Source organism: Nerophis ophidion, linkage group LG18 (genome assembly GCF_033978795.1).
Source record: "Nerophis ophidion isolate RoL-2023_Sa linkage group LG18, RoL_Noph_v1.0, whole genome shotgun sequence".
NCBI classification, from domain to species: domain Eukaryota; kingdom Metazoa; phylum Chordata; class Actinopteri; order Syngnathiformes; family Syngnathidae; genus Nerophis; species Nerophis ophidion.
Window position 1 is genome coordinate 38,211,650 of NC_084628.1, and position 17,818 is coordinate 38,229,467.

The 17,818-nt window shown below is 43.1% G+C and overlaps 1 protein-coding gene across 2 annotated transcripts in view; it reads right to left on the reverse strand.

The window, feature by feature from the left end:
* The window catches only part of igsf9ba (immunoglobulin superfamily, member 9Ba), a 226,255-nt gene that overhangs the window by 81,731 nt on the left and 126,706 nt on the right, over positions 1-17,818 (reverse strand). For both annotated transcript variants that reach the window (XM_061878079.1, XM_061878080.1), the window contains exon 5: positions 6,073-6,190. In XM_061878079.1, the coding sequence (XP_061734063.1) occupies positions 6,073-6,190 (118 nt within the window). The remainder of the gene's footprint in view (positions 1-6,072; positions 6,191-17,818) is intronic.

Below are 17,818 nucleotides of genomic sequence, written 5' to 3' on the forward strand. Positions count from 1 at the left end.
CCAGAGGCACACCACCAGCAGAAATCATAAACTCAGTTGACAGTAAAAAGTCGTTGTCGCAATTGTTGGATGTGACTTTAAAGCATAACCAAGCATGCATGACTATAGCTCTTGTCTCAAAGTAGGTGTACTGTCACCACCTGTCACATCACACCCTGACTTATTTGGACTTTTTTGCTGTTTTTCTCTTTGGAGTGTTTAACTTCTTGTCTTACGCTCCTATTTTGGTGGCTTTTTCTCTTTTTTTGCTATTTTCCTGTAGCAGTTTCATGTCTTCCTTTGAGCGATATTTCCTGCATCTACTTTGTTTTAGCGATCAAGAATATTTCAGTTGTTTTTATCCTTCTTTGTGGGAACATTGTTGATTGTCATGTCATGTTCGGATGTACATTGTGGACGCTGTCTCTGCTCTACAGTAAGTTTTTGCTGTCGTCCAGCATTCTGTTTTTGTTGACTTTGTAGCCAGTTCAGGTATAGTTTCCTTCTGCATAGCCTTCCCTAAGCTCTGATGGCTTTTCTTAAGGGAACTCACCTTTTGTTTATTTTTGGTTTAAGCTGCATTTACAATGCAATTAGCTACTGGCTGCCACCTAGTGATATGAAAGAGTATTACTCTAGACAGCACAGACACTCAACAATAACACATCATTTGCAGACTATAATGACTGGTTTGCGAAAAAATATTTGGAACTGAAATGGGTGAAATTGGATAATCTCCTCTAGGCAAAACAGACTGTATCTCACTGCACACTAGTGTGCCGCGGCACAGTGGTTGATCCAGACAACAGAAACATTTGCACGCTGACATTTAACTCTGTTGCATCACCAGCGCATTCCATGACTCAAACGCAGGGAAATGCATAACAAAACACATCCTCCGTTGTAAGAGTCATAGTATAGTAATCCATCCATCCATTTTTTACCGCTTGTCCCTTTTGGGGTGGCTGTATATATTTCCTAAATAAAATCCACAAACAACTGAGGAATTTAAAACACGACAGCCGACACCAAAACTGAATTAATTTTAATCAGCACCTTAAGTCATCCAGCAAATTTAAAATTATAAAAAGAAATTGCTGAAAAGACTATATTTCTATATATTTTTTTTATTTCTGAGCGCATAAAATGTGTCACTTTGCGGGTCTTTCTGACATGATAATGAGTGTTGATAAAAGCCAAAAGACACCTCAGCTATCGTGCATTGCGTCACATCCAAAACCAACAGAACTCTTGCTATCGCAACAAAGCCAGAGGGCAGGCCGGAGAAGATGCTTTAAAAAAACGTGACCGCCAGAGCGCTGAGGCGGGGTTCAAACCCCCCAGGAGGGGATCCAAAATAAATTGTACTTCCCACGGTGCGTTTGCGGTTACAGAAGCGTCGAAACCAAAACGTACACAAGAGCGCTGCTTTTCGAGAGCGAGACGCGCTTGTTATTTACGTTGTCGAGCCTCCCAGGAGTTGCTGCTGCAGCGGTAGGATGAGAGCAGGGGAGACGGTTGGTGTGACACAACAGTCTGATCTGTGTCTACCCGAGGTAATGGAGCGGAAAGACAGACTTGCGCACACACGCACACGCACACGCACACGCACACGCACACACACACACACACACACACACACACACACACACACACACACACACACACACACACACACACACACACACACACACACACACACACACGCTGAGACAGAGCTATGTCTAGTGGGACTGACTGGGATGTTGTGTTAAGCAGTACGTAAATGTCACATTACCACAATGATTGTGTGGTTCTATACATTTGTCACTTCTATGCTGCTGAATAATCAAAAGACCATGTGATATTTTTTGCTGAAAAATGCTAGAAACGTAGATTTTGTATGATTCACACCGACCATTTTGAAGAGTTGGGAACCGGGGTGGACCGCTCGCCTGTGCATCGGTTGGGGACATCTCTGCAAAGCTGACCTGTCTCCGCTCGGGATGGTCTCCTGCTGGACTGGACTTTCACTATTATGTTAGCTCCGCTATGGACTGGACTCTCACACTATTATGTTGGATCCACTATGGACTGGACTCTCACTATTATGTTAGATCCACTATGGACTGGACTCTCACACTATTATGTTAGATCCACTATGGACTAGACTCTCACACTATTATGTTAGATCCACTATGGACTGGACTCACACTATTATGATAGATCCACTATCAACTGGACTTTCACACTATTATGTTAGATCCACTATGGACTGGCCTCTCAATATTATGTTAGATCCACTATGGACTGGACTCTCACACTATTATGTTAGATCCACTATGGACTGGACTCTCACACTAATATGTTAGACCCACTATGGAATGGACTCTCACACTATTATGTTAGATCCACTATGAACTGGACTCTCACACTATTATGTTAGATCCACTATGGAATGGACTCTCTCACTATTATGTTAGATCCACTATGGACTGGACTCTCACTATTATGTTAAATCCACTATGGACTGGACTCTCACTATTATGTTAGATCCACTATGGACTAGACTCTCACACTATTATGTTAGATCCACTATGGACTAGACTCTCACACTATTATGTTAGATCCACTATGGACTAGACTCTCACACTATTATGTTAGATCCACTATGGGCTGGACTCTCACACTATTATGTTAGATCCACTATGGACTGGACTCTCACACTATTATGTTGGATCCACTATGGACTGGACTCTCACTATTATGTTAGATCCACTATGGACTGGACTCTCACACTATTATGTTAGATCCACTATGGACTAGACTCTAACACTATTATGTTAGATCCACTATGGACTGGACTCACACTATTATGTTAGATCCACTATCAACTGGACTTTCACACTATTATGTTAGATCCACTATGGACTGGCCTCTCAATATTATGTTGGATCCACTATGGACTGGACTCTCACACTATTATGTTAGATCCACTATGGGCTGGACTCTCACTATTATGTTAGATCCACTATGGACTGGACTCTCACACTAATATGTTAGATCCACTATGGAATGGACTCTCACACTATTATGTTAGATCCACTATGGACTGGACTCTCACACTATTATGTTAGGGACGGCGTGGCGCAGTGGGAGAGTGGCCGTGCGCAACCCGAGGGACGCTGGTTCAATCCCCACCTAGTACCAACCTCGTCACGTCCGTTGTGTCCTGAGCAAGACACTTCACCCTTGCTCCTGATGGGTGCTGGTTAGCGCCTTGCATGGCAGCTCCCTCCATCAGTGTGTGAATGTGTGTGTGAATGGGTAAATGTGGAAGTAGTGTCAAAGCGCTTTGAGTACCTTGAAGGTAGAAAAGCGCTATACAAGTACAACCCATTTATCATTTATTATGTTAGATCCACTATGGACTAGACTCTCACACTATTATGTTAGATCCACTATGGACTAGACTCTCACACTATTATGTTAGATCCACTATGGATTAGACTCTCACACTATTATGTTAGATCCACTATGGACTAGACTCTCACACTATTATGTTAGATCCACTATGGACTGGACTCTCACACTATTATGTTAGATCCACTATGGACTAGACTCTCACACTATTATGTTAGATCCACTATGGACTGGACTCTCACTATTATGTTAGATCCACTATGGACTAGACTCTCACACTATTATGTTAGATCCACTATGGACTAGACTCTCACACTATTATGTTAGATCCACTATGGACTGGACTCTCAGACTATTATGTTAGATCCACTATGGACTGGACTCTCACACTAGTATGTTAGATCCACTATGGACTGGACTTTCACACTATTATGTTAGATCTACTTTGGACTGGACTCCCACTATTAAGTTAGCTCCGCTATGGACTGGACTCTGACACTATTATGTTAGCTCCACTATGGAATGGACTCTCACTATTATGTTAGATCCACTATGTGTTGGACTCTCACTATTATGTTAGATCCACTATGGACTGGACTCTCACTATTATGTTAGATCCACTGTGGACTGGACTCTCACTATTATGTTAGATCCACTATGGACTAGACTCTCACACTATTATGTTAGATCTACTATGGACTGGACTCTCACACTATTATGTTAGATCCACTATGCACTAGACCCTCACACTATTATGTTAGATCCACTATGGCCTGGACTCTCACAATATTATGCTAGACCCACTCGACATCCATTGCATCCGGTCTCCCATTGGGGGGTGGGAGGTTCAACCACATCTGCGGTCCTCTCCAAGGTTTCTCATAGTCATCCACATTGACATCCCACTGGGTTGTGAGTTTTTCCTTGCCCTTTCGTGGACTCTGAACCGAGGATGCCGCTGTGGCTTGTGCAGCCGTTTGAGACACTTGTGATTTAGGGCTATATAAACTGATTGATTGAAAATAGGGAACACAACAACAGATTCCATGTAATCTACAAACCCCGTTTCCATTGAGTTGTGAAATTGTGTTAGATGTAAATATAAACAAAATACAATGATTTGCAAATCCTTTTCAAGCCATATTCAGTTGAATGCACTTCAAAGACAACATATTTAATGTTCAAACACATAAACTTTTATTTTTGCAAATAATAATTAAATTAGAACTTCATGGCTGCAACACGTGCCAAAGTAGTTGGGAAAGGGCATGTTCACCACTGTGTTACATCACCTTTTATTTTAACAACACTCAATAAACGTTTGGGAACTGAGGAAACTAATTGTTGAAGCTTTGAAAGTGGAATTCTTTCCCATTCTTGTTTTATGTAGAGCTTCAGTCGTTCAACAGTCCGGGGTCTCCCCTGTCGTATTTTACGCTTCATAATGTGCCACACATTTTCCATGGGAGACAGGTCTGGACTGCAGGCGGGCCAGGAAAGTACCCGCACTCTTTTTTTACAAAGCCACGCTGTTGTAACACTTGTCTTGCTGAAATAAGCAGGGGCGTCCATGATAACGTTGCTTGGATGACAACATATGTTACTCCAAAACCTGTATGGACCTTTCAGCATTAATGGTGCCTTCACAGATGTGTAAGTTACCCATGCCTTGGGCACTAATACACCCCCATACCATCACAGATGCTGGCTTTTGAACTTTGCGCCTATAACAATCCGAATGGTTATTTTCCTCTTTGTTCTGGAGGACACCACATCCACTGTTTCCAAATATAATTTGAAATGTGGACTCGTCAGACCACAGAACACCTTTCCACTTTGCATCTGTCCATATTAGCCAAGCCAGCGGCGTTTCAGGATATTGTTGATAAATGGGTTTGGCTTTGCATACTAGTTTTAACTTGCACTTACAGATGTAGCAACTAACTGTAGTTACTGACAGTGGTTTTATGAAGTGTTCCTGAGCCCATGTGGTGATGTCCTTTACACACTGATGTCGGTTTTTGATGCAGTACCGCCTGAGGGATCAAAAGTCCGTAATATCATCGCTTACGTGCAGTGATTTCTCCAGATTTTCTGAACTTTTTGATGATTTTACGGACCGTAGATGGTAAAATCCCTAAATTCCTTGCAATAGCTCGTTGAGAAATGTTGTTCTAAAACTGTCCGACAATTTGCTTACAAATTGGTGACCCTCGGCCCATCCTTGTTTGTGAATTACTTAGCATTTCATGGAAGCTGCTTTTATACCCAATCATGGCACCCACCTGTTCCCAATTAGCCTGCACACCTGTGGGATGTTCCAGATATTTATTGCCACCTTTCCCAACTTCTTTGTCACGTGTTGCTGGCATCAAATTCTAAAGTTAATGATTATTTTCAAAAAAAAAAAATGTTTATCAGTTTGAACATCAAATATGTTCTCTTTGTAGCATATTCAACTGAATATGGGTTGAAAAGGATTTGCAAATCATTGTATTCTGTTTATATTTATATCTAACACAATTTCCCAACTCATATGGAAACGGGGTTTGTATAAACAAAATTAGATGTTTTTTGGCATCCTTATCGGCTTCAACCATGTATCTTTCTCAAGTCAAACTCGCGGCTGGTTCGATTCCGGCCTGCGAACACCTCACTGCCGTCCTCCCTTAAAGTGAGCAGGACTCATACCTTGAACCAGCAGACGTGTGGTGTGCAGCACCTCCCCCTGGTCGCTGTGGGCCTTGCAGGTGTACGCCCCTCTGTCATCGCGGGTTATGCCCAGGATGGTCAAGCTGCCATCGTGCACCTGGAAGGGACATAAACACAGCAAACTGAGCGTACTGCCGTAAAGCGTAACCATGGAGACGCCGGGCTCCCGCCTTGCTAAGCGGCTTTATGGGAACCGATAAATAGTGAGGAGACAAGACCTACTAGAGGTACCCCCCCCGCCCCTATAAATTATGCAACAGGTTGTGAAGCAAGGCTCATTCAAGTCACACGCAGCTGTAGTCAGTCCATTATAGGGCGGATAAGAAAAGGGACAGAGGGGGTTTGGGGGGGTTCTGCAGAACCGAGACGCCACAAGTGCACAAACATTCTCTGTCTGACAAACTGTACGGCTGCGCTCTTTAACACGTGGCGCTCGCCGCACGGTGTGCGCGACAGGCTGAGAGCTCGACGTGTGAACCAAACAGTGGAAAGCTGTGAAGCCGCTCGATTGGAAAAAGCAAATTAAAAAAAAAAAACGTATTAAAAGTGGCGGACTTGACCTTGAAGCGAGAATGGAAAGGAAAACAAGCCAAGACTTTATTATTATTGTCAGGTTCAAACACTGACAATAATAACACTATATTAATAAAGACTAGGAGCAAGGAATTAAATGGAGACATAATTAAAATTTGGCTCAATGAGGAGAAACACGTCCACCTGTACCCATGTTAGGGCTGGGCGATATGGCCGGGGCTGGGGGGCTGTTCACATGGTGCTGCCCAGCGCCGTGCCAAGCCACAGCCTCCAACTAGGCCACCTCCACCTGCACCACGGCTAGCACCAAGTCCAGGTCCAAGGCTAGCACCAAATCCAAGTCCAAGGCTAGCACCAAGTCCACGGCTAGCACCAAGTCCAAGGCAGTATAGCTCGGTTGGTAGAGTGGCCGTGCCAGCAACTTGAGGGTTGCAGGTTCGATTCCCGCTTCCGCCATCCTAGTCACTGCCGTTGTGTCCTTGGGCAAGACACTTTACCCACCTGCTCCCAGTGCCACCCACACTGGTTTAAATGTAACTTAGATGTTGGGTTTCACTATGTAAAGCGCTTTGAGTCACTAGAGAAAAGCGCTATATAAATATAATTCACTTCACTTCACTCCAAGTCCGCGGCTAGCACCAAGTACGCGGCTAGCACCAAGTCTGCGGCTAGCACCAAGACCAAGTTCACGGCTAGCACCAAGTCCAAGGCAGTATAGCTCGGTTGGTGGAGTGGCCGTGCCAGCAACTTGAGGGTTGCAGGTTCGATTCCCGTTTCCGCCGTCCTAGTCACTGCCGTTGTGTCCTTGGGCAAGACACTTTACCCACCTGCTCCCAGTGCCACCCACACTGGTTTAAATGTAACTTAGATGTTGGGTTTCACTATGTAAAGCGCTATGAGTCACTAGAGAAAAGCGCTATATAAATATAATTCACTTCACTCCAAGTGTAAAGCTAGCACCAAGTCCAAGTCCGCGGCTAATCCAAGTCCAAGTCCGGGGCTAGCACCAAGTCCAAGTCCGCGGCTAGCACCGAGTCCAAGTCTGCGGCTAGCACCAAGACCAAGTTCAAGGCTAGCACCAAGTCCAAGGCAGTATAGCTCGGTTGGTAGAGTGGCCGTGCCAGCAACTTGAGGGTTGCAGGTTCGATTCCCGCTTCCGCCGTCCTAGTCACTGACGTTGTGTCCTTGGGCAAGACACTTTACCCACCTGCTCCCAGTGCCACCCACACTGGTTTAAATGTAACTTAGATGTTGGGTTTCACTATGTAAAGCGCTTTTAGTCACTAGAGAAACGTGCTATATAAAAATTGTATTCACTTCAGTTCACTTCACTTGAACTGAGAAACTAAATTTTTTTGTGCAAATAATCATTAACTTAGAATTTAATGGCAGCAACGCATTGCAAAAAAGGCATTTTTACCACTGTGTTACATGGCCTTTCCTTTTAACAACACTCAGTAAAGGTTTGGGAACTGAAGAGACACATTTTTTAAGCTTCTCAGGTGGAATTATTTCCCATTCTTGCTTAATATACAGCTCAAGTTGTCCTAAGTCGACGTTGTGGTATTTTAGGCTTTATAATGCGCCTGACACTAGAGAAAAGCGCTATATAAATATAATTCACCTCATTTCACTCCAAGTCCAAAGCTAGCACCTAGTCGAAGTCCGCAGCTAGCACCAAGTCCAAGTCCGCGGCTAGCACCAAGTCCAAGTCCGGGGCTAGCACCAAGTCCAAGTCCGCGGCTAGCACCAAGTACGCGGCTAGCATCAAGTCTGCGGCTAGCACCAAGACCAAGTTCACGGCTAGCACCAAGTCCAAGTCCACGGCTAGCACCAAGTCCAAGGCAGTATAGCTCGGTTGGTAGAGTGGCCGTGCCAGCAACTTGAGGGTTGCAGGTTCGATTCCCGCTTCCGCCATCCTAGTCACTGCCGTTGTGTCCTTGGGCAAGACACTTTACCCACCTGCTCCCAGTGCCACCCACACTGGTTTAAATGTAACTTAGATGTTGGGTTTCACTATGTAAAGCGCTTTGAGTCACTAGAGAAAAGCGCTATATAAATATAATTCACTTCACTTCACTCCAAGTCCAAAGCTAGCACCAAGTCCAAGTCCGCGGCTAGCACCAAGTCTGCGGCTAGCACCAAGACCAAGTTCACGGCTAGCACCAAGTCCAAGGCAGTATAGCTCGGTTGGTAGAGTGGCCGTGCCAGCAACTTGAGGGTTGCAGGTTCGATTCCCGCTTCCGCCATCCTAGTCACTGTCGTTGTGTCCTTGGGCAAGACACTTTACCCACCTGCTCCCGGTGCCACCCACACTGGTTTAAATGTAACTTAGATGTTGGGTTTCACTATGTAAAGCGCTTTGAGTCACTAGAGAAAAGCGCTATATAAATATAATTCACTTCACTTCACTCCAAGTCCAAAGCTAGCACCTAGTCCAAGTCCGCGGCTAGCACCAAGTACGCGGCTAGCACCAAGACCAAGTTCACGGCTAGCATCAAGACCAAGTCCCATCTAGCACAAGTGCCTGCACCAGTGCCTGCACCACGCCGGGTCCCAGTGCCTGCACCACAACAGGTACCAGTGCCTGCACCACGCCAAGCTCCAGTGCCGCCAGTAGCAGCACCAAGCCAAGCTTCGCCGCCTGCCACCATGACGACGCGTCTGCCTCCTTGTCGGCCACGGATGTGGCCACTACCTGGTCGTCCGCCACGCCAAGGGCGCGCCGACCTCCTCGTCAGCCACGGATGTGGCCACTACCTGGTCGTCCGCCACGCCAAGGGCGCCGACCTCCTCGTCGGCCACGGATGTGGCCACTACCTGGTCGTCTGCCACGCCAAGGGCGCGCCGACTTCCTCGTCGGCCACGCCAAGGGAGCCGACCTTCTCGTCGGCCACGGACATGGCCCTTTCCGGGTCGCCCACCTCGTCAGGTGCAGCGGGCCTCTACGCGTCGCCGCCACCTGACTCTGCCCCAGTGGATACGGGGACACGTCGTCTGGCGACCCACCGCCATGTCCCCCTCCCGCCCTCCCATGACTCTCGATCATAGTTTTGTTTTTTTTTTACATCTGGGAGCTGTCCTTAATAGGGGCTGGGGGGATCATGTTATGTTTTGTTTTTTGGACATTCAGTTCTTGCGTTTGCACTTCCTTGTTTTCTTGGTTTCCATAGTAACTCATTAGTTTCCACCTTGTCTCCAAGTCACGCCCCGGTCCTCAGTTCTCACACCTGCTAATCATAGTCATTATTTAAGCCATTCTGTTTCTGTCTTCGTCCTGGCAACTTTACCTTTACAACCGCGCCTTGAAAGTCCTACACAAGAAGAGTATATGATATTATCATTGCCAAATTTTAACCAAATACAATATTTTAAGTTGTACCAATTTAATTTTGTTACATACAGTCAAACTGGTTTTTAAATGTTTGGATAACTCTGCTCCCCAATTGCTCTCCAAGGCAACTACAAGACTGCAAAGTGGTAGCAGATCTACCACCAGAGCAATGTCAAAAGGCAACTGTTCCGTTCCATTCCGTAGAACATCTTTTGCCCGGACTGCCTTTTCAATAAAAGGACCACAACTATGGAACTCTTTACCTGACACTTTGAAAAGTATATCTGCACTTCTCACTTTCGAAAAACAAACAAAATGATGGCTTGTTGAGCAACAATCGTGTTCCCATGTTTAGTTTTTTTGTCCTGCCTTTGGATCATGTTTTGTTTTGGTCATGTTATGGTTTGTTTTTTGGACATTCAGTTCTTGCGTTTGCACTTCCTTGTTTTCTGGGTTTCCATAGTAACTCATTAGTTTCTATCTTGTCTCCAAGTCACGCCCCGGTCCTCAGTTCTCACACCTGCTAATCATTATCATAGTCCTTATTTAAGCCATTCTGTTTCTGTCTTCGTCCTGGCAACTTTACCTTACTTATCGATGTACCTACCTACGTACGTAATTCCGTATTCCCCATCTGCTTCATGCCATGCTATGCTGTTCATTTTGTCCCCGCCTCATAAGTTTTGTAGTTCATGCCACAGCGCAAGTGTTTTTGTTTCACGTTTATAGTTTGCAGCCTTTTTGCTAGTCATTTGTTTTTTTGTAGCCAAGTATTTGTTCTCCGCCATTGTGCGCGCCCTTTGTTTGCCTTTTTGTACTTTCTTTTTGTTAATAGTAAAATAAAACGTACTTATATTCACGCCTGGCTCGTGCCAATCATCCTTTGCGGTGAAGAAACAATCCAAGTCCAAGTTTGACAAATATATGCTACTTTTAAACTTTCATGCAGAGAGGGAAATCACAACTAAGTCAATTGACCAAAAATGTTGTAAATTAGCTTTGGCTACAAACACTATGATGCATACATTGGATAACTTTCAGATGTCCATGTTTTTTGTATCTGTCCCTATTTCAAATAAACCTTAATAATAATAATAACCTTACTTATCGATGTACCTACCTACGTACCTCCGTATTCCCCATCTGCTTCATGCCATACTATGCTGTTCGTTTTGTCCACGCCTCGTAAGTTTTGTTGTTCATGCCACAGCGCAAATGTTTTTGTTTTACGTTTATAGTTTGCTAGTTATTTGTTTTTTGTAGCCAAGTATTTGTTCTCCCCCCTTGTGCGCGCCTTTTTTGGACTTTTTGTACTTTCTTTGTGTTAATAGTAAAATAAAATGTACTCATATTCACACCTGGCTCGTGCCAATCATCTTTTGCGGAGAAGAAACAATCCAAGTCCAAGTCCTTGTTTGACAAATATATGCTACTTTTTAAACTTTCATGCAGAGAGGGAAATCACAACTAAGTCAATTTACCAAAAATGTTGTAAATTAGCTTTGGCTACAAACACTATGATGCATACATTGGATAACTTTCAGATGTCTATGTTTTTTGTATCTGTCCCTATTTCAAATAAACCTTCATAATAATAATAACCTTACTTATCGATGTACCTACCTACGTACCTCCGTATTCCCCATCTGCTTCATGCCATACTATGCTGTTCGTTTTGTCCACGCCTCGTAAGTTTTGTTGTTCATGCCACAGCGCAAATGTTTTTGTTTTACGTTTATAGTTTGCTAGTTATTTGTTTTTTGTAGCCAAGTATTTGTTCTCCCCCCTTGTGCGCGCCTTTTTTTGGACTTTTTGTACTTTCTTTGTGTTAATAGTAAAATAAAATGTACTCATATTCACACCTGGCTCGTGCCAATCATCTTTTGCGGAGAAGAAACAATCCAAGTCCATGTCCTTGTTTGACAAATATATGCTACTTTTAGACTTTCATGCAGAGAGGGGAATCACAACTAAGTCAATTGACCAAAACTGTAGTTATTAGCAGGTAACTTTTCAAATGATGCTAAATATTAGCAGAAATGCTACTTTTGGTAGTAACGCTTGACGCCAAACCACCGCCAGACGATGGACCCCCTGCTGTTTTTCTTGGGAATTAATTCTTCCTTCATTCGCACCTTCTTTCTCTCGTATTACCACTCGCGAGGCTTCGTTAGCATCACAGCTAACGTTACCCAGTCCCTGCTCCGTGAGAACGTATACTCCAATATCACCATAAAGTCATTTTCTATATCGCACAGAGACAAACCCGCGATATATCGCCTGTATCGATATATCGCCCAGCCCTATCCCTTGTACAGTGTCACTACGCTCCTGACAAAATATTATACGCCTCCTCTTTTATTTTGTACTTTCTCCGATTACATGGCAAAAGCTATTTCTAAAGGGATGGGGGTCATAAACAGCCGTTGCCTTTATTTACAAAACATCCATCCATCCATTTTCTACCACTTATTCCCTTCGGGGTTGGGGGGGGCACTGGAGCCTATCTCAGCTACAATCGGGCGGAAGGTGGGGTACACGCTGGACATGACGCCACCTCATGGCAGAGTTTACAAAACAATGTCGGTTCAAAGAAAAGGTTTAAAACTGTTCAAAGAAGCGGTGCCTGGAGGGGAGTCAGGCCCTGCTTCCTCTCCGCTTTTGTAGTTCTCGGGTCAAGACAAAATCTTTCTGTGGATTACAATACATCAAAGAAACAGAACACCTTCATGTCGCTTCCCATCCTACACAGTGGAGTTTTATATGCCGCCTTCTTGGTAGGATCAAAGACAGCTTTTTTGTCTGCTTGCCGGGAACTCATTGAAACACAAAGTTTTGTGTAAACTTAGATACAATTATTCTGACAATTAGGTTGTTCGTTAAGCTGCCGCGTTATGTTGGCAACATTAGCACAGCACAAATTATTTCATGGGATTGATTAAAAAAGGGAATACTTATAGTACAAACGCCTTTTAGTTTCATCCATCCATCCATTTCCTACCGCTTGTCCCCTTTTAAAGTTAAAGTTGAAGTACTGTCACACGCAAACTAGGTGTGGAGAAATCTGTTTTACAAGATGTAGGATGGGAAGCAACATGAAGGTGTTCTGTTCCTTTCACATATTGTAATCAACAGAAAGATATTGTCTGACCCAAGAACTGCAAAGCGGAGAGGAAGCATGGCTCAACTCCCCTCCAGGCACTGCTTGTTTGATCTGATTTACGACCTTTTCTGTGAACTCTTTTACGACCTTTTCTTTGAAATGTTCTGTAACCAAAGGCGATGGCTGTTTACGACCCCCTGTCCCTTAGAAACAGCTGTTGCCATGAAATCAGGGAAAGTCCAAATAAAAGAGGTGGCGTACTATATTTTGCCAGAGCGTGGTGAGACACAGTGTCTACGCGTTTCTCCTCAACTGACCCAAATTTAATTTTGTCTCCGTTTAATTCCTTGCTTCTTGTCTTGTTTAATAGATGTCATCAGTGTAGGTATAGCTCGGTTGGTAGAGTGGCCGTGCCAGCACCTTGAGGGCTCTAGGTTTGATCCCCGCCTCTGCCATCCTAGTCACTGCCATTGTGTCCTTGGGCAAGACACTTTACCCACCTGTTCCCAGTGCCACCCACTCTGGTTTAAATGTAACTTATATATTGGGTTTCACTATGTAAAAGTGCTTTGAGTCACTAGAGAAAAGCGCTATATAAATATAATTCACTTCACTTGACTAACATTACTTAAAGGGGAACTACACTCTTTGGGGAGTTTCGCCACTCATTTGTAACCCGTATGTGAGACCAGCACACAAACAGTATGCCTTTCACCTTTTTATGCATTTTAAATAAATTCTAGCAAGAGGTGGCTAACAATGAAAATAATGGGGATGACAAGGGTGTTCTGTTTCTTTCATGTATTGTAATCAACAGAAAGATATTGACTGACCCAAGAACTACAAAGCGGAGAGGAGGCAGGGCCTAACTCCTTTCCAGGCACCGCTTGTTTGAAATGTTTTACGACCTTTTCTGTGAACTATTTTACGACCTTTTCGTTGAACTGTTCTGTATTGACTGATTGAAACTTTTATTAGTAGATTGCACAGTTCAGTCCGTACAATTGACCACTAAATGGTAACACCCAAATTTGTTTTTCAACTTATTTAAGTCGGCATCCACGTTAATCAATTCATGGTATGTAACCAAAGGCGATGGCTGTTTACGACTCCTGTCCCTTAGAAACAGGTGTCGCCATGTAATCGGGGAAATTCCAAATAATAGAGGTAGCGTTAAATCTTTTGCCAGAGCGTGCTGAGACACTGTCTACGCGTTTCTCCTCAATTGAGCTAAATTAAATTCTAACTCTGTCTAATTCCTTGCTTCTTGTCTTGTTTAATATATGTCTTCAGTGTTTGAACCTGACAACTACACTCCATGCTTGATACGGTGCCCCCGTATCAAGCTTATATGAGTCTTTAAGTGCCAGAACCGATCCTTTCGAGGACTCTTACGGGCTCACCTAAATGCTGGCCGCTTGGTTTTACATCTGAATTTTATGGACCTTTTCCACGAGCAAATAAATACAGCAATAAAGTTAAGTAAAGACAGCCTGGTGACGGTTCTCCCCTCCTCTCTGGCCCTGTCTGACACATTCCTGAATTTCTCTCGCGAGTCTCCGTGGATAGCGAGCATGTGTGTGAGCAAACACGCCAGCAGACACACACACACACACACACACACTTGGACAGTCTTCTATGCACGAAATTCCCAAGGAAAAAAAGAATAACAAACTTAGAGGTTGGCTGATAAGTGCTTCGCTCTGTGGGGATTTTCAGCGAGCGATTCAAATGAAGACGAATGTAACATGGATGCAGGATTCTGTAAATTAATAATGCATCCGAATGTGGTCTAATCATTTAGTGAGGTGACTGGTGCAGAGAGCAGGCAAACATTGTGATTAAGGTAGTGCACACACACACACACATGCACACACACACACTGAAAAATGACTACCTCTTTAGGACCACCCTTTCTAGACATATAAAAAATTGTATTTACACAATTAATAATACATTATATTGCCATAAGTATTTGTTTACCCATTCAAATGATGAGAATCAGGTGTCCTAATCACAGGTGTATAAAATCAAGCACTTAGGCATGTTGATTGTTTCTACAAACATTTGTGAAAGAATGGGCCGCTTTCAGTCATTTCCAGCGACAAATCCAGTCGTGAAATTTTGCCTGCTCCTAAATATTCCAAAGTCAACTTTATTAGAAGAAAAGTGAAGAGTTCGGGAACAACAGCAACTCAGTCACCAAGTAGTAGGCCACATAAAGTGACAAAGAGGGGTCAGTAGCGCATAGTGCAAAGACTTTCTACACCATGGGTGTCAAACTCTGGACCGCCGTGTAATTTTATTTGGCCCTTGAGGCAATATCAATTTAGCATTAGAGCTGGGGTCGGTGCCGCTGTAACACCGCATTCACCGCTAATACTCATACTTGCCAACCCTCCTAATTTTCCCGGTAGACTCCCGAAGTTCAGTGCCCCTCCCGAAAATCTCCCGGGGCAACCATCCTTGCGAATTTCTACCGATTTCCACCTGGACAACTATATTGGGGGCGTGCATTTAAGGCACTGCTTTTAGTGTTCTCTACAACCTGTCGTCACGTCCGCTTTTCCTCCATACTAACAGTGTGTCACATAATATTTGTGGCTTTTACACACACACACACACACACACACACACACACACACACACACACACACACACGTGAATGCAAGGCATACTTGGTCAACAGCCATACAGGTCACACTGAGGGTGGCCGTATAAACAACATTAGCACTGTTACAAATATGCGCCACACTGTGAACCCACACCGAACAAGAATGACAAACACATCTCGGGTGAACATCCCCACCGTAACACAACAGAACAAATACCCAGAACCCCTTGCAGCACTAACTCTTCCGGGAAACTTCCAGCAAACTGACCAATACTAAACGTTTTATTCATGCATTTTCTCTTGCTACTTCAAGGCTTGAATGTTTGGTTCATTCATTATTGTTATTTAATTTTCAAATGTATTATTAGCCTGTGGAAAAAATTTGATACTTACCTCAGAAGATTGCAAATAGAAAAAAAGACATACGATTTTTATAAAATTTTTATTTGATATGCCATTGATATTTTTTTTATTATTATTATTATTATTTGAAACTGGATTTTGCATGTCACTAAAATTATATAAGCCTTGCTTGTTCAATATTTAATGCAAAACTTGTTTGGGTCCCTATTAAAAGGTTAACTTGTTCAACCTTGGCCCGCGGCTTTGTTCCGTTTAAAATTTTGGCCCACTCTGTATTTGAGTTTGACACCCCTGTTCTACACAGTCAGTTGTTACAGAGCTTCAAACTTCATGTGAACTTCCAATTAGCCCACGTACAGTACGGAGAGAGCTTCATGGAATGGGTTTCCATGGCCGAGCAGCTGCATCTAAGCCATAAGTCACCAAGTCCAATGCAAAGTGTGGGATGCAGTAGTATAAAGCGCGTGGCCACTGGACAATCATGCTTTTGCATCTGGCAATCTGATGGACCAGTCTGGGTTTGGAGAACGTTACATTTCGGACTGCATTGTGCTGAGTGTTACATTTGGTGGAGGAGGAATTATGGTGTGGGGTTGTTTTTCAGGAGACGGGTTTGGCCCCTTAGTTTAATGTGAAAGGAACTTTGAATGCACCAGGATAGGAATGGGATGGCACTTCAAGTTCATAAGTGAGTCAAGGCAAGTGGCCAAATACTTTTGGCAATATAGTGTATGTATTATTGCATTTTTTTTTTGTAATTGGTTTTTAATCTTCATTATTAACTTAATACATATTTACAAGTTATTACAGTATATCTGTAAATACTTTTTTTTTTTAATCAATTTTGGCCAAAAGGGGCACATTTCAATATCTTATACACACTTGTTATTTCATATGTTGACCAGAGGGGGAGAAGTTCAATTTTTCCCCCACACACTTGTTATTTCATATGTTGACCAGATGGGGGAGCACTTTTAAAAGCGACACACAGTCAATTAAAAAATTTTTTTTTGATAGATTTCACCACCAGGGGGTGCAAATGAGACATTCTCTATTACATGCAATGTTAATGAGACCTTGATTTATGTCATCACTTGTTCACACCTCCTCATATGGAAGCTACTTTTCCTTGTTGACGTCTCAAGAAGGGTAGAAATACAAAAACACACACACACACACACACACACACACACACACACACACACACACACACACACACACACACACATTATTGTATTTCGTACCTTCTTGGGACCTTCAAAAAATGCCTACCTCTTTAGGACCACCCTTTCTAGACTTATAAAGATTTGCATTTACAACATTAATAATATATACATACTATGCAAATATGAAAGAGGTAAGCTTTTAGTTAATCTTTTAATGTTTGTAATTGGTTTTTAATCTTCATTATTTACTTTAAGTTATTACAGTATCTCTCTCTCTCTCTCTCTGTATATATATATATATATATATATATTTATTTATTTATTTTTTTAACCATTTTGGCCTAAGGCGGCGCATTCTAATTTCTTACACACACTTGTTATTACATATGTTGGCCAGAGGGGGAGCACATCAAATTTTTGACACACACTTGTTATTTCATATGTTGACCAGAGGGGGAGCACTTTTAAAACCGACACACAGTCAATTTAAAAAAAATACCTTTTTTTTTGGGACCACCCTCATTTTGATAGATTTCAACAGCAGGGGTGCAAATGAGATATCACTTGTTTCCCCGGTCCTTATATGGAAGCTACTTTTCCTTGTTGACGTC